This window comes from Ipomoea triloba, chromosome 10, assembly GCF_003576645.1.
Source record: "Ipomoea triloba cultivar NCNSP0323 chromosome 10, ASM357664v1".
NCBI classification, from domain to species: domain Eukaryota; kingdom Viridiplantae; phylum Streptophyta; class Magnoliopsida; order Solanales; family Convolvulaceae; genus Ipomoea; species Ipomoea triloba.
In genome coordinates this window covers 5,922,925-5,941,532 of record NC_044925.1, presented here as the reverse complement: position 1 = coordinate 5,941,532, position 18,608 = coordinate 5,922,925, and the positions used below count along the sequence as shown (strand labels likewise).

General features: G+C 34.5%; 2 protein-coding genes across 2 annotated transcripts; one reads left to right on the top strand and one right to left on the bottom strand.

Moving 5' to 3' along the window:
- The first annotated feature begins 242 nt into the window (after positions 1-242).
- Positions 243-1,706, top strand: LOC116033060 (uncharacterized mitochondrial protein AtMg00810-like). The gene is made up of 2 exons (XM_031275816.1): positions 243-396; positions 715-1,706. Exons 1-2 carry the CDS (start codon positions 243-245, stop codon positions 1,704-1,706), a joined length of 1,146 nt encoding a protein of 381 aa, XP_031131676.1.
- Positions 1,707-4,683: 2,977 nt separating this feature from the next.
- LOC116031799 (NEDD8-specific protease 1) lies at positions 4,684-7,547 on the bottom strand. The gene is made up of 2 exons (XM_031274107.1): positions 7,455-7,547; positions 4,684-5,920 (listed from the first exon to the last, which is right to left on the bottom strand). The coding sequence occupies exon 2, from the start codon at positions 5,905-5,907 to the stop codon at positions 5,239-5,241; it is 669 nt and encodes a 222-aa protein (XP_031129967.1). The 5' UTR covers positions 5,908-5,920; positions 7,455-7,547; the 3' UTR covers positions 4,684-5,238.
- Positions 7,548-18,608: the final 11,061 nt, after the last annotated feature.

The following is an 18,608-nucleotide window of genomic DNA, read 5'->3' as shown; positions in this document are numbered from 1 at the left end:
TGAAAAAGGAGTCGGCCATGAAGTCTTTCACTCTTCCTTGCAAAAGGAATCGGCCATGAAAATATTTTCTTGAAAAAGGAGTCGGCCATGAAGCCTTTCACACCTCCTTGAGAAAAGGAGTTGGCCATTAACATATTTCCTTGAAAAGGGAGTCGGCCACGAAGCCTTTCACACTTCCTTGAAAGAGGAGTCGGTAATAAATACGTTCACTCTTCCTTGAACGTTCGAAATGGCGTGATGCAATGGATCAGGTGTGTCTCCCTGATCCGACCTACTACTCACAAGCAGTTAAACATTCGGAATGGCGAGATGCAATGGATCAAGAGTTCAATGCTCTTCTCCAGAATCAGACATGGAGTTTTGTTCCTACGGCCTCAAACATTAACATCATTGGTTGTAAGTGGGTTTTTCGTACCAAACGAAAGGCAGATGGCTCGATTGAGAGGCACAAGGCCAGACTGGTGGCCTAGGGGTTTAATCAGGGCAGGACTTCTTTGACACATTCAGTCCTATGGTCAAGCCCATTATGGTCAGGTTACTTTTTTCCATGGCTATTTCTTCTGGTTGGGCCATTCGGCAGCTTGATATGCATAATGCCTTTCTGAATGGTCACTTGTCGGAAACTGTTTATATCAGTCAATCACCTGGTTACACTGATCCTCAGCACCCTGATCATGTTTGCTTGTTGAAGCGATCTTTGTGTGGGGTTTGTAGCTTCCAAGACTGATGTCTCTCTTTTCCATTACTCAGTGGATTCTGATTTTATGTTTATACTGATTTATGTGGATGATATTCTTGTTATGGGTAGCAGCCAGGGATTGGTGTCTTCACTGTTGAGTAAGCTGTCCAATGCTTTTAAGATTAAAGATCTTGGGGAGCTTGGGTTCTTTTTGGGTATTGAGACAGTGAAATACAGTGGTAGTTTGTTATTTTCTCAGCATCGTTACATGGCTGACATCTTAAAACGTGCTGGAATGTCTGATTGTAAACCTCTTTCTACACCTATTTCTTTGTTCAGATCTGCTTCTGTTCAGGCAGATCCCTATGATGATCCTACCAGGTACATGAGCATAGCTGGGGCCTTGCAATATCTCACTGTCACCAGGCCAGATCTTTTTTTTGCGGTCAACCATCTTTGTCAGCATATGCATGTTCCTACTGACCAGCATTGGGAGCAACTAAAATGTGTATTGAGGTACGTTAAGGGCACTCTCTCCTATGGGCTTCGTATTCGGCCATCTGCGTCTAGGGAGTTGCATGCGTTCTCTAATTCTGACTGGGCTGGCTGTCCTGAAGATCACAAGTCAACCAGTGGGTTTGCTGTGTTTCTTGGATCCAATCTTATTTCGTGGGTATGCAAAAAGCAGCGAACAGTTGCCAGATCCTCTATAGAAGTTGAGTACAAAGCTCTTGCGGATGTGTGTGCTGAAGTCACTTGGGTTCTATCTCTTTTGCGTGAGTTTCGTATCACTGATGTCTCTGTTCCTAAGCTATGGTGTGATAACCTTGGGGCCACCTACATGTGTGCTAATCCAATTTTTCATGCTCGTACAAAGCATGTGGAAATTGATTATCACTTTGTTAGAGACAAGGTTGATTCTGGGGAAATTCAGGTTAATTTTATTTCTACTAAAGATCAACTTGCTGATATTTTTACGAAGGCTCTTCCTGGTCTTAAATTTGTCTTTCTTAGAGATAAGTTATAGGTTGCTAGTCTGCCCTGTGCTTGAGGGGGAGTGTTAGGACTCTATGTATTCAAGTCGTATTGTGATTCACTATCCTACTCTCCCTATACTTCTGACATGTATATATACTCTTCCTATCTCTGTAAATCACAGTGGTTATTATTCAATACAACAGTACAGTTCTCATCCTAACAAGTAAAACTAATTCTAATATAATGGCTTTCATATCCCTCTCCACCATGTAACGCAACTGCAACATATATAATTGAGACGTTCATCATGCATTACAAAAATAAGACATTATTATGGGTTAAAAATTAAATTACGTTTGGTCCTATAAATGAATGTTATAAATCGCAATAATGGAGAATACATTATTGTTCAATTTTTATAGGGACAATAATATATTTGATTTCCTTATCAAACTCATTTCCTCCACTATGCATAATTTCTCTCTACAATTATAGCACAAATAATTTTCCCAACCTAACCCTACCAAGCACCGGCCTTCATGGCTGTGCCACCTCCACGACGGATCTACCCAGTATCACTATCATGGCGCAGCCAACGTACACTTTTTTAGTTTTCAATTTTGTATGTGCATTGCCAATCAGTTAATCATGGTTGATGAAAGTTCTGCGCATGTTTTTTGCTCTTTGATTTGTTATATGTGGACTCATAAATGAGCATCAAACCCTTTTAAAGATAAAGAATTGGAGAGAGGTATTATTCTACAAACATAATTTTTTTTTTTAATCATGACAATATAAGTATATTCATTTTTAATGAGGGGATGGATCGGTCAAATTTTTAATGAGATATTTTTAATAATGGTCCAGTTTGGTAAAATAGTAGCTTATCAGTCAATTCAGTTGTTTGACTTGGTTAAAAAATCAATATAAGTGTTTAGTTAATTAGCTTTTTGTAAATTCAAAAAATTGTTCAAAATAACTTTTTCAATTAGGTTTTTGAGAAAAGAAATTATATTAAACAAGTATAAGCTAATTAACAACTAATTTATCAAATACCTTTCTACAATCATCTAATGTTATCAATTAGTTATACCCTCTAACTCAATCAGCTAACAGCTACCAGCTAACGACCATTATTTACCAAACAAGGCCAATATATATTTTTTATATATTAATTTTATTTATACAAAAAAAAATATTTAAATGGTAATTAGCCAACTAATATCATTTTAATTAATTTGAAGTATTGTTATAGTGAACCTACACTCATATTTGATGCATATAACTTTTAACGAACCTACAATATCATTATAATGAACCTGGGTCCTTGATGCATTATGAACCCCAATCAATGGTATAATTTGTCATGTTCTTCTATCTCAATACTTGTACAGATACAACCAACTACAATATAATGGTCACTTTAAATACTATACGTTAACGATTTTGCATTTTGTTTCACCCAACCACATTTACCAAACAAATTTCTTCACCAAAAAATGTCTACTACTCATTTAATTTTAGTTTCTACTTCACATTTTATTCACTCTATTAAAGATCAATGGTACGGTGGCTCATTGGGGAAGAGTGCATTTTCAACAACTTGAAAAAATAATTACTCCGTATATTATATGAAATGCAAATAATGTGTGATTATATATTTATATAGAGTTAATTCCAGCAGAGGTCTTTTGTTTTTTGTGACAATTTCAAATAGAGTCCCAAACTATGAATTTTGTTATTTAACATCCTAGACTATTATATTTTAGACACATTTGCCCAGTGATCTGACCTCTATTTCTTTAATTTGCCCAATGATAGGATCATATGCCCTTCTCTAAGTAACCATTGTAAAAAAACAAAGCCCTCTCCTCTTTTGCTTCTTTACCGGCAAATTATGCTGTGGACCCAAGTCCACCTTGCAAGGTGGACCTGGGTTCAAAACTACGTCGTTTTTGTCTCTTTTTTTTTTTTTTATATATATATATTTAAATTAGTAAACATATTGTTGAATATAGAGTTGTGCAAAAATGTGTGAATGTAGAGGTTTCAAAGTGTGAATGTAGAGTATAGAAATCGTGAATGTAGATTTATGATTGTGTGAATGTAGAGTTGCCCAGAAATGTGTGAATGTAGAGGTTTTAAATTGTGAATATGGAGTATAGAAATCGTGAATGTAGAGTTATGTATGTGTGAATCTGTAATAGAGTTAAAAAGTTCTAACAACTTGTAGCCCTGTAATGTGTGAATGTGGAGTATAGGACCTGTGAATATAGAGTTTTGAATGTGTGAATGCATAACAGTGGTAATATAGTTACTAAACATATAATCCTGTAATGTGTGAATATGGAGTTTACAAAATGTGAATGTAGAGTATAATGTGTGTGAATGTAGAGTATAGTGTATGTGAATGTAGACCTAGGTCCACCTTGTAAGGTAGACCTGGGTCCACGGCATAACAACCCTTACCCGGCATCCTTTCTGAAACAACAAATCAAATAAACTTTTATTGTATAAATCCAAGATCCAAACAAGAAGATTAATGTAATGTTTTAACAAATCCAAAATCAACAAAATTAGGAAAAAAAAATAAAATAAAACAAATCTTTCAAATTAAACCCTCTTTAATTTCCCCGCGGTCGCCAAGTACAACGTAGTCGTAGCTAAACCAGTGCTGCCATAGCACATCCTCGCTTGCTGCACTTGGGCAAGATAAGTGCGCACTATTTCAGCCCTGAAGGAACTGCTGGAAGGCCACCTTTCGCATAACGTGGTTGAGATTATCTTCCACACAAGGGCAAATTATCGTGGGGAACAGTTGTGTGGACCTATGGACCTAAACCCTAAACCCTAAACGCTAAACCCTTCCGATTTAAGTCAAATCAAATTAAAGTGGATTCAAATGCCCCTAAGTGATGTAAAATTGTAATGTTATTTAGGATAAAATTGATTGTTACTAATAATAAATATTGTACTTCATAATACTTATAATTGAAATTGTGACACACACCCGACAACTTGACCCGTTTCGGAAAAGAATTCGTGAGATGGTCTCACATAAGTTTTAGATAATCAATCAACACAACCGCATCCATGAGATCCGTGAAACGGTCTCACACAAGTTTTAACTAATCAATCAACACAACCACATCTATGAGATCCGTGAGACGGTCTCATACAATTTTTTAACTAATCAATCAACACAACGCATCCATGAGCTGTGAATTCACTATGAATGAAGTAATAATATTCGTTTTAATATAAATTATGAAAAAAAGAAGAAAGATGGTATAAATGTAAATACCACCCAATAATGTAGTTGTGCTGGTGCCAGCCATCAACTGTGTAATGCTCCCAATCAATGCAGGTTTTAGAAATATCAAGATTGCATACCCTGGCTGTGAGCAAACTAAAGCAGACATGTATCATTTGCAATCTGGGAATAAAACTTCTAAACACCAAACTAACTTTCTCTTCTCATATCAGATCTTGAGCTGCATGCTTTTGATCTATAAGGGCTCAGATCATTCATTCATTTCAATCCCACTTCTCTGTTCAAGGGTGGAAAGTGAGAGGCAAAATTATTTTCTTGCCATTAGATCTTGTACTAACCTTAGAACCTCGTCGCGCATCTCCGAAACAGCACTGGGGGTAATCTGTTCCTTCAAGGAAGGAAACCACAGATCAACATTATCCTTGGATCCACCGCTTGCATACCAATTACAAATTACTCTTGCAATGGCGAGGACATATACACCACAATCGTATCCGTTTTCTTGCTTTGGTGTGTCTGGGTAGTCGATATAAGAAGCGTCGGTTGTTGTATAAGGAAGAACGGCATTGTAGACCCGTTTGGCATCCCACTTGTTCATGCCCGAGCTGCTATCGTGATGCACGAACACATTGGTGCTTCTCTCGAATGCGAGTAAGCTCCAATGGGTGCCCCCTTCAGCTAGATTCACATCAGAGTTATTATTGATTGGAAAGATGATCAACTTCCTTCGAGAAAGATGGAGGGGTTCTACAAAGTCTTTAACACTTGCGGTGTCTGGGCACTCTTTGATCCAAAAAGCAATTGATGGTGATACCAGTAATACGTCCTCAGATGGAAAGCTGGAACTGAGATAGCTCAAATAGAACTCAATAACGCGGTCATTTAGAAAATATGGACCGCTGAGAATGTCTAGATCTGATCGCCTGAGTACAACATCATTGTAACTGAGAACCTTGTCACTGGCTTTCAGAGCCATGCGTCCGTTGAAACTGTGTGCATGGAGAAAAGCAATTAAGTTACATAATATGCAAAATGCAATACAAAAATGTGAAAGGAAAAAAAAAAAAATCCCAAAAACAGCAACGATCATGAGCTATAACAATATTTCTAATTGCTCTGAATTCATCAAATATTCAATAGGCCATTCTTACCCCCAAAAGGTTGGATCCCAACCTCCTGGCCCATTGCTCTGAATTCATCAAATATTCAATAGGCCATTCTTGCCCCAAAAAGGTTGAATCCCAACCTCCTGGCCCAACAGAGCACTTGGGAGAATGTAAATCTAATGCCGGTGTGCACAAAGGATCTGTCCACTTTGGGCATAATCCACACACATCCGCTGCGAGTTTCGAACCTTGGTCTCTTGCCCAAAATACTGCCTACTGAACTAGTAAGCTAAGCTCGTGCGGGCTTCAATAGGCCATTCTTTGCATGCTTTATTGAAGCCATATGATTATCAAAAACTTTAAATATCCAAATAAATGCTTACTCTATAATATCAGAGTATTAGCAATGGCTGAGGTGACTTCACCAATTCGTTGGAAAGTTTAGTGATTATTTGATGAATGACATATTGCAGCTATACAAAAACATTTTACTGAAACATGTGCAAAGTAGAATGAAGCAGGAAAGCGGAGAAACTGAAAGAGGAGGAAACAGTCTAGGAATTCTCCTGAGCATTCCTTAAAAATAACAAAAAAAAAACAAAAGAAAACATTGACAAAAAAAGCTTCAGAGAGCTCTTGAAACTCAATTATAATTCAACTCAACAGAAGATGTTTATGAAGTACTAAAGACACAAAAATAATACAAATCTATATGTAGCTTAATCCAACCCCAGCATGGATTTAACCAAATCTGGATTGAACTTAAAACTAGATCACAATAACATATTCAAGTAAATCAAAAACACAATTTTCTAATCCCCCCGTTGGAGAATATCTAAGAAAGCGAGGAAAAATAGTTGAGCTTGACAATAAAGAAGTCAGTGCATCATCCTGTCCTCTAATAGCATGTCATATTAGCAGTAACAAAGCCAAATATGACTCACTTGTAACCCATTATCTTATTAGCTCATTGAACTTAAAAAAATCAATTGAGTTGGCAACAAATCAGTGAGTAATTTCATTATTCCATTGGCCCATAGAATTCAAGTTAATTTGTGATCACTATCCTACAAACTCATATGCATAGAAATTAAAATGGTAAAAGAGACTTAATTGCATACACAACTGGCAACCTTATATTGTCTCATAAAACTCAAAAGCAACAGACTTGACTAAAGATTGAAATACAATCCATTATCAATGAATGCAGAAAGAGTGACATGCAAATTACTAACATTTTAATTCAGTACATTACATCAACACAATGATTTTGAGCTTCGAATTAATCCAAATCAAATCAGAGATTTCAGGAAATTTTTAAATCAAATTAAACTGCAGAAGCAAATTAAAGCAACTAGAAAATGGCTCAAAGGTTAAACAGAAAAGGAAACCCAAAAGCAGAAAAGGCTAAGCTTACCTACTCAGGGTAGTCGCAGCGATTTGCAGAACCGCTAGGACGATTCTAGTAATTGAAGGAACTCTGCTTAATTTTTGGGATAATTTCAGTCGATGCCTGGCATTTGAAGAAGGTGATTCTTGAACCCCTTACCATTTTGGGGATTTACATTATGACCCCTAAAGTTTCATTACTAATTTCATTCCACTCCACGATATTAATCAATGGAAAAATGACACGTTTTCTCTCTGAGTTATGTGCATATAGCAGTTTTCTCCCTCGAGTTATTAAAGTGGTGATTTTTTTTCTCAGTTATTTTAAAAGTGGTGGTTCTTACCCTGTAATATTAAATTGACATTTTTACCCTTAAAAATAACTATTTCATTTATTTTTCTTCTCCAACTAATTATATTACTAATATGTATGGAAGATCACGATTCGATTCGAACCTAATCGGACACTGTAGCAATTGAACCTAAATAGTATGGACGGTTAAAGTTATGATTCAGAATCGAAAAAAATAAAATAAAATAATTGTTGAATTTATACTATTTTAAAAATAAGAAATAAAATCATAAAAATAAATAAATAAATTTTGATTGGCGGTTCAAAATCGAAATTGAAACCCAACTGAATCGATTTATCAAAATAAGTGTTTGATCATTTTCACTATATATGATTGCGGTTCAGTTCCGGTTTACGATTAAACAATTATTTTATTTTATTTTTTGGTTCTGAATCGTAACCAGAACCGTTCATACTATTTCGGTATGATTGATACAATGTCTGGTTAGGTTCGAACCGAATCGTGGTCATCCATACATATAAGTAATAATTTGTTTATTTTTAAGGACAAAAATGTCAATTTAACATCACAGGGAAAAAAATTGTTACTTTAATAACTCATGAGGAAAAAGTGCTATAAACATATAACACAGGGAAAAAAGTGTCATTTTCCCTTAATCAATTGATAGCTAAAACAAGTTATAGTTGTTTGTAGGTAACAAGTAAGTATTAGGGTTTGAGTTCTAAAATAGAAATAAGGATCAAATTGCACACGATAATATAATTAGGTCACTGAACCTAAAAAAAAAAATTTTGAACCCTAAACTAACCCATCTTATACAATTTGTCCAATTTGTAGGTTTTCTCATTTTCTAACATGTCACCCAATTTTAAAATATTTTTTTTAAATAGTTTTTAAAAATAATTATTTAAAGAAAAAAGAAAAGAAAAAGACAGGTGACTACTTGTTTCTATGTAATTATTATACGTAAACCTTCTGTTATCTGGTTCAATCATGTGGAATTTTAAATTCATGAATTGTGACATGTATAAATGATGCCTCAACATTGATACCTATCTAAGAGCTTGAACATTCTATGTTAGTCCCTCTCCATTAGTGGGTGTTGGCACAAATTCTTAGAAATAAAAACTTAAGCAGTTGGTTTAATTTTTAATTTTTGGGGTTGTTGCATTTTGGAGATATATTTTTCTTAGCTTGCAAGTCTGCGACAACCCATGCTTGTCAGGTTTTTTTTAAAAAAAATAAAAAATAAAGATCAGATGTTGACAGGGAGCCAACTTCTCACGCGTCCGCTGGGGCACTGAGAGTAGCCGCTAGCTGGCGGCCACTCTCAGTTTGGACCGTTGGCAACGACTATTTTCCTGCAGTTGCCAATGGCAACGGCCCAACGGCTGAAAAATTTTGTGTCGTTGCCATATTAGCAACGACTATTTTTTATATATTATTAATTAATATTTTTTTATATAAATACTATATCTTCCATACTTTTTATCCTACTCTCAATTTATTCCTATAATACTCTCAATTCATTTCTCTCTCAATTTTTACATTCCAAAGCAATTGTATTTTTTTTTTTTTTTGCATACAACAATGGAAAGATGCAATTCAAGTAATCAAAATTCTCAACCCAATTTTTCTTCTTCTCAACCCAATTTTTCTTCTTCTCAACTCAATTTCTCTTATTCCCAACCGTCTACACAAAATTTTGGTTACACACCAAGTTTTTCATTTTTCCCACAAGTTCAAAATTCTCAAATTCCACCCAATTTTCAATTTCTACAATTTGCGCCCATTTTTCAAAATTCTCAAATTGGACAAGCTTCACAATTTCCGTTCAACATTCAAGGTGGCCAATTTGTGGGAAGCATGCAAAGTCCTCAATTGCCCGGCAACATGCAATTTTCCCCATTTTCCACACAATCCGGGAATGACGTAACAATCATTCCACCACCGACCAACACAGGAAGTAGGAACATTATGGAGCATTGAAGATGACAAGATGTTGGCACGCGCTTATTACACAATTTCACAAGATTAAAAAACTGGCAATGAGCAAAGTGGCCCAAAGTTTTGGAAGCGCGTTGAAGATTATTACAACGCCGATATGGGAAATGATAGGCCAAAAAGACATGCGGATAGGTTAAAGCCACATTGGGCTCTAGTTAAGAGATTAACCTATGACTTTCATACCATTTATTGTAGGTTACAGGAAATGCGGCCTAGTGGTGCTAACGATGCCGATATTATTGTTCGTGCTACGGAAGAATATAAACTAAAACATGGTCAAGACACGTTTGGCTATGAACACGTATGGGCCACTTGCAAAGACCTTCCAAGCTGGAAACCATCATTTGTAGCTCGTCAAGCCTCATTAAGTAAATCATCCACCAATCAAACGTCCAGCGCAACTGTAGGAGGTAGTGTAGAAGGAAGTGGAGGCAGTAGTTCACAATGAAATGAAGGCGGTAGCGAAGAAGTTTTTCCTCAACAAATGCGGAGAAATACAGCGAAGTGAAAAGCTAAAGAACGCTACACCGACAATAATGATGAAGATGATTCAAAGAATAAAAACAAACCGAAATGTTTGAAAGACATTTGCAAATGAAATTGGAACGTGACCAAAGGAAGGAAGAAGAACTTCGGATTCAACAATATAATATATTGATGAAAGACACGTCGGAGATGACGGAGAACAACACCTAGCATATTGTAAAGAAATTAAAAAACGTTTGAAACTTTAATTGTAGTTTTAAATTCTTGTAATTTTAAGTTCTTGTATTTGTAGTTTTTAAATTCTACTAGTTTTAATTATTGTAATTTTAAGTTCTTGTATTAGTTTTTATTTATTATATTATAATTATTGCAATTTCAAGTATTATATTATAATTATTATAATTTAAATATTGTATTATATATATACTGTAAATATAATCTTATTTCCAGTAGCCAACAACATTTAAATGGTCAGTAGCCAACAACATTTAAATATAGTGAATGCTTTTCTAATGCCCAACAATTTAGTGAATCAAAATGGCATAAATTTAGTGAATCAATGTTTTTCCAGTGGCAACATAGCATTTCACTCATTTCTAGTGTCCAACGGATACCTGCAAAAATAAAACTTTTTTTGTGCCTATATATATGTGTATATGTTAGTCTACTACTTTACACATTTTACTACACTTCTACATATATTCATTCCCTCCTAATTGGGATCCCATGGATGATGATGATACTAGTGATGAGGAAATTGAAGAACAAATGATGGCAAGCATGATGTGGTTGACTCAAAAGATAGTTGAAATACGTCAAAATTCTTCCCAACCGAGAAAGAAACGGAGATATATCGATAAGAACCATGAGTCAGGCCACAATCGTTTAGTCACTGATTACTTCTCTGATGAGCCGGTGTTCCCTGAAGACATCTTTCGTCGACGTTTTTGAATGAGGAAATAATTATTTTTACGCATTGTCAATGCATTGCAAAGTCGTTATGAATATTTTCAACAAAGACAAAGTGCTGCTAAAGTGATGGGTTTATCACCACTACAAAAGATCACCGCGGCCATTCGACAATTGGCATATGGCGCACCAGCTGACACAATGGATGAGTATCTATGCATGGGTGAAAAAACCACCGTAGAATGCTTATTTAACTTTTGTCGATGTGTCATTGATGTTTTTGGAGCTCAATACTTGAGAAGACCAAATGCCCAAGACACTGCCCGATTGCTTCACATGCATGAACAAAAACACGGCTTCTCGGGAATGCTCAGGAGTCTTGATTGCATGCATTAGGAGTGGCAAAATTGCCCGGTGGCATGGAAAGGTCAATTTACAAGAGGCGATCATGGAGTTCCAACCATTATGCTAGAAGCAGTCGCATCAACAAACTTATGGATATGGCATGCATTCTTCGGCGTCCCAGGGGCTATGAATGATATCAATGTATTAAATCAATTGCCTTTATTCAATGATATCTTGAAGGGATATGCACCGGAGGTTAATTTTACTGTGAACGTTACCGATTACAAAAGAGGTTATTATCTCACAGGCGGTATCTACCCACAATGGTCGATGTTTGTGAAGAGTTTTTCATGTCTAGCAGATCCTAAAAGAATATTGTTTAAACAAAAACAAGTGGCTGCAAGAAAAGATGTAGAGCGGGCTTTTGGGGTGTTACAATCTCGATGGGCAATGGTTAGAGCTCCTGGACGATTTTGGTACCGGGAAAACTTGAGAGAAATAATGTATACTTGCATTATTTTACACAACATGATTGTTGAGGATGAAGGTGACAACGTAAGTACTTGGGTGAACGAAGAAGATGGAGCAACGACACAAGCATTACAAGGCTCAACCGAAGAGTTTCAACAATATTTACAAAGAAATTCTGAGTTACATGACTCGCAATTGCATCATCAACTTCGTGCGGACTTGGTTGAGCATATATGGCGCAAAACGGGAATTAATTTAACTGCTTTTTAGTTTATTTTTTATGTACTTTAATGTATTTTTAATTATTTTGTAATTTAATTTTATTAAAATAAATATTTGTTGGCAGTATGTATGTCAAAACTTCAAATTAGGAATGTTTGGTTTTTATTAGAAATGAATTTAAAAATAAATTTATAAATTAAATAATTAAAATATAGGATAATAAAATGATGGGTCCATAAAAAATTTAGAAAAAACTTCAAACTAATGTAGGGATTAGTTTTTGTGGTTGAGTGAGATAGTGGATGATGAGGTAGATGCTGGGACCCACAAAAAACTGGAAAACAACTTACAACTATTGGGGAAGGCCTTAGTGGTTTTCAAGTGCCGTTGCAGGCATTTACCTTGTTTTTGTTGCCAATGAATGTGTAATGTCCTAGAGTTTTGTGTAGAAATAGGGGAGGGATTTTAGAAGAAATAGGGCAGAATATTACTTCCCCATCCAGGTTGTGTTTGGTTCAATTAACCAAGTTTGACTGAAGTTATTTTTAACTCAATTTTTCATAATATTAAGTTAATCATTTTTTTTGACAAATAATATTAAGTTAATTATTACTATACAAAATTTATATATTTAAAAGTTATACTAAAAGTATTATTAACCACAAAAAATCAAATTTAAGAATAAGTAAAAAATAATAATAATAAAACAAATAAGAAAGGGTTGGTTTGACCAATAAAGTAAAACAAATAAAATGATACAGAGAGAGTATAAAGAAAGCAGAGCAAAAAATTTTCATAAAAGCAACCACAACGTTTGGAATTTAATTTTGTCAGATATATTTAATATAAATATATCTATATTAATTGAGAGGAAGAGCAAGAAATTCGAAGGAATTAATATTAATATAAATGTAATTAGAAATGGGAATTCTTTTCTTCGGTTTTCAGAATACACAAATCACAAGTGATAGACTCCCTATTTATACTTAAGCAAATGAATAAACAATTCTAATGTTGATAACATGCTGCAAACATTATTACCTTATTTATAATTATAATATTACCACTAACTTATTGCTTAGCCCATTATACCATTATCTATAATTATAATAATACCACTCATATAATGCTTAACCTGCCATCCATACTTTTGTGCACCACTAACAAACATAATTATTCATGCACTACTCCACTTGCCGAAAGTGGCTCTAACCTACTGCAATTCTTCTTTCTTCTGGTTTAATTAATAACAAATTTGGTCTTTATTGTCACTTCAATTCTTTTGTGTGTTGTATATTTCAATATATATAAAGGTGAATTGCTATATTAATACTGAAGAGGAGAGCAGACAAAAGAGAATTATTTGGGAACAACTTAACAAAGAATATATTCAGGTAATGAATGCTAGTTTGAATTCTGCTTATATGCTTGAGCTTGAGATGTATAAGCTGCAGATTCAACCCACTGAGGTCTAATCACTTACCATATGAATGTTACTTTGCAGGAGCAAGCAGCTAAAGAAACAGCTACTGTTGCTGCTTTTTTAACCCGGATTCTCCCGAAATTTTTGCTCACAAAGAGAGCTCACTTGCCACTTGAGCTATCCCATTGGGTTTTGCTGTTGCCGCTTTAAACAATCTTGACAGGCTTTCAGGTGATGTGCTGCAAGCAAAATCAAGAGAGGTTGGGGGTCACTCCCTATTAGCTTTTGTAAAGAAAATAATTAAAACTAGTAAAAAATGGATCTGTTGTGTTCTCTAGTCCCCTCAACTATGATTCTCCGTTGGGTGTAGACTTCTTTAATTTGCCAGAAAGCAATGACTATCAGTCTTCTGTACATCTATAATGCAGTGCGGCGCAACCTCGTGCGTTACTTCTCCATCACTCTAAACTGGCAACCATGAATACACACAACAGTAATCACTAATCAGCATAATAAAACAATACAAAACTATAATGTCTGAATTATGATTGGCTAAATAAAACATTATAGTACTAATTTCATTATATTGCCTCAACTCCCACCCCGCCTCGTTGTCTGTTAATACCCCACTATCAAATACAGGGATGAGGAACAAAACAACATTAACATCACCATAATGCACAACCACAGTGCATTGCGAAACAACTACAACACCATGGTGTCTGGACCGCATACTGGTCAATGGTATAAGAATTGCGATGTCAATCATGGTCCACACAGCTGTGTGGACCATACTATCAAATAATGTGAAAAAACTTCGTGTATTTTGAATGCAATACTTTACGGGTTCAGGGATTATTTAACGTTTTTATAGGTTTTAGTCCAGATTAGATAAACTAAAAGACAAACAAAAAAATAAAAAACGCAAGTAAAGAAATAGAACCCGGACATAGGAATTGATCACGCAGTTCGGAGTTATAACTCCTACGTCTGCGGGGCTACTCAGCTTTTGCCCAATCCACTAGATGCACTAAGGTTTACAATAGTTGGAATACAACCCAAACATACAATGGTTCAAAACCAACACACAACCTTTAACATCTACTTTTGAATTGACAAAACTGCAAGCCAAGAATTCTTCAATTCTTCATCTTGACTCAGCATCAACGACAGCTTCAAAGACAGTAGTAGAACGTCATTAAAACTTCAAATGATCTTCTTAATATTCATGTGTGAAAGCTCTCAACTTGTATCATGTGTAGAGGTGTATTTAGAGCTTCAAATGCCTTCCTTTAAATAGTGTAGCATCCTTTAACAACCTTCACAATTTTAGATCTGAAAAACTCCTTGAATAAAAGAGAGCCACACCCCTTAAAATTCTGTCAGCCACACAATTTAAATGGGTGGACTAATTCCTTGCTGTCTGAGACAGCGTTCGCTGGCACAGCTTCACTATCAGCATTGGTGGACAGACTGGCTTACGGTCCAAAAACTAATAAACAGCTAGATAAAGGCTAAGTGTATTTTTGACAAATAATATAGCCAATAACAAAGGACCGTGTATCATTTGTACACTTACAATCTCCCCCTTTGGCAATTATTTGACAAAAATCACCTTCAAACAAAACTTAGGCATTTTTAAGAATTTAAACAAAAATCAATATTATTAAACTCATGCCATAAGTTAGTTTGGTAACAAGGATAAGACACTTAAAACCGAAATAAAGGCCAAACATATATTGTAAGAAAAAACATGCGAAACCCACTACAACATACCACCAAAACAGAAGCTTCAAAACCAGCAAAATCGCAATAGAACTCTCCCCCTCAACATATTTTCTCAAGCATGTCTCCCCTGAGTTATTACTCCCCCATAGTAGAGCTGGCCAAATCCCGGGCCTGGGTCGGGCCCGGTCTGGTCCCGGGCCGGTCTTGGGCCTCGGTTAGCACAGATCGGGACCGGCCCATAGTATAGAGGTCCAGTCCCGTGCCTAGCCCGGGCCTCGCCCGGAATTCTTAATATTTTTTTAAATATATAAATTTTTTATAAATTGAAGTATTTTGTGTGAAGTGAGATTTGAACCCTTAACATTATAATTATTAACTTAAGTTCTTTCCAACTAAACTACTTAAACATTTTGATATATTAATAGACAATAATAGATTAATAGTTAATAAATATATAATTATATATACACAATTCACAGTACAACACTTCTCCAAAACTAATATATTTGTTAAAAATAATATTTTAATTATTAATCTCAAAATTAAAATTAACATGATATTCTACTAGACTAAAATTTATAAAAGACATTAATATCATTTAAATTTTTAGTCTTTTACTATTAAAATTTTATATATGACTTAATATTATTTGATAACTTTTAAATATTATAAAATGTATTATAGTTTATAAAGTTCATTTGATTTTTACTCACTAAATTAGGTTAGATTAATAAATTAAAAATTTATAAAATATTTTTAAATTGGGTTTGCTCTTAATATTAAGAAACATTAAGATGCCTACGTATCCTCAACAACTTAGAGGAATCAAAACCCACGTAGTTCTTTATTTTTATAATTATTTAGAAAAATAATTGGGCTTGCTCTTAATATTGTAAAAAATTAAGATGCCTACGTATCCTCAATAATTTAGAGGAATCAAAGCCCTCGTAGTTCTTGGTACGTACCTCATTGGATTAGCTCATTTTCATTCTTGATCGAAAGTACCGGCGGAGGTTGCACGAGAACTAGCAATTGGTGTGGTTTCACTTGATGTATCCATGGCCAACCATTCATCTATGACATCGTCTTCCATTAGTGCAAGTTGATCTTGAGTGCGCTCTTCGGCAGCGTCCCAATACTTCTTCATGACACAAATTTTTATGGAATCCGGTGCCAAACTTGATCTTTTGTCATCTAATACTCTCTTGCCGGCACTAAAAGCAGACTCGGATGCAACTGTTGAAGCAGGACATGCAAAAATATCCTTTGCAATTTTTGACAAAATAGGAAATCTTGTTTCGTTTCCTTTCCAAAATGTTAGTATATGAAAATCATCATTTATTTCAAAATTAGAAGACAAATATGTATCTAGCTCAGAAGAATTACCACTACTACAACCCTTTGATTTTTTTAATATTGTTGAAACAATAGGATTATGCCACTTACTCTTACGGACAACAACAGGATCAACAGCTTGTGGTGCATAAATAGAAGAATATTCTTCACATAAATTTTTTAACAAATAAGAACAATCATCAACATACTTTTGAACACGTTGAGCATAGTTTGGAAAATGCAATGAGCTATAATAAAAATCTAATAAACCATTTAATCCATTTATACCCACATTTGGATCAAGAATAACAGCTAAACCATAAATATAAGGAATATTACTAAAATATGATATAAATTTATCTATCATATTGTTAACTAAACCAGACAAAATAGGATCTTCAATAAAAGAAGTAAGAGTACTAGCAATTGTAATGCATTCAGTTACAACTAAATGAACGTTAGGCTCATAAACTAAAGAAAATGATTTTGTAGCACTATCAAATGATTGAAGAATTGCACAAACATTACTAGCTACTTCCCAATGTTGAGATGTAATTACACAAGCATCACTAGTTTGATTACTATTATACAAAATAGTTATTACCTCATGATATGGAGCAGTTTCACATAACAATTTATATGTAGAATTCCATCGAGTAGGTGTATCTAAACTAAAATGTCTTTTTTTTAAACCATGTTGTGCACACAATATTTTAAATTCATTTTTTTTGTTTTTATTGTATCTAAGCCATTTAACATATTTTCTAATCGGTTCAATTAAATCACTCAAACTACTCAATCATTTTCTAATCGGTTCAATTAAATCACTCAAACTACTCAATCCTTTTCTAATCGGTTCAATTAAATCACTCAAACTACTCAATCCTTCTTGAACACATAAATTTAAAACATGAGCACAACACAATCCTTCTTGAACACATAAATTTAAAACATGAGCACAACATCTAATATGCAATAATTGACCATTAACGGGTAAAGATAATGTTTCAAGTAAAAAAATCTATAGATCTAGTATTGGAAGAAGCATTATCTAAAGAAATTGAAAAAACTTTATTTCTTAATTCAAACTCATCCAAAACATTTATTATTCTTTCTTTTAAATTAAAAGCGGTATGAGATTCTTCCATTAATTCAAAACCAATAATTCTCTTTTGAAGTATCCAATTATTATCTATCCAATGACAAGTAACACAAATATATGGCTCACCTTGAGGAATTGTCCAAGTATCACTAGTTAAAGCAACACGACCATTAAAATTTGCAAAATAATTAACTAGCATAACTTTTGACAAATGAAAACTTTTATAGATAGCACGTTTTAAAGTATTTCTTGATACTTTTTTATATTGTGGTTGTAAAGTTTTTTTAACAAATCTTACTTTTTTATATTGTGGTTGTAAAGTTTTTTTAACAAATCTTTCAAAACGAGTGCTTTCGGATTGACTTTTTTTAACAAATCTTTCAAAACGAGTGCTTTCGGATTGACTATTTTTAACAAATCTTTCAAAACGAGTGCTTTCGGATTGACTAAAAGGTAATTCATCACCAATTATAAATCTACCAAATTCATCAATCATTGTTTCTCATGAATAAGTAAAAATACCTCCGCCGGGGCTAGCATACCCGGAAATTTGCGTTTGTCCCCTCTCGAGTTGTCCTTCATCATTCCTAATATTGTGTATAGAATTCAAGTGCCGACTAAGAGTTCCGGTGCCACTTGTTCCGGATTGCCAAGAAAATGGTTTTTGACTCCTCTTCATAGTTGCACATATTTTACAACTTACTAAATATCGATTGGAGGATCCTTGAACGAGTGTTTTTTCAAAGTGTTGCCAAACCCATGATGTTGGTTTTCTTCCCCCATCCGTTGGAGGAATAGGTGGAAGATTGGCGTCACCTATGGATTCTTGAGTAGAAACAA

Bases quoted from the DNA above. Each gene is read 5' to 3' on its own strand.
- LOC116033060 (XM_031275816.1), top strand. From the start codon at position 243: ATGGATCAGGTGTGTCTCCCTGATCCGACCTACTACTCACAAGCAGTT. The intron at 397-714 runs GTAAGTGGGTTT...TGGGGTTTGTAG, and splicing joins AAACATTAACATCATTGGTT to CTTCCAAGACTGATGTCTCT.
- LOC116031799 (XM_031274107.1), bottom strand. From the start codon at position 5,907: ATGGCTCTGAAAGCCAGTGACAAGGTTCTCAGTTACAATGATGTTGTA.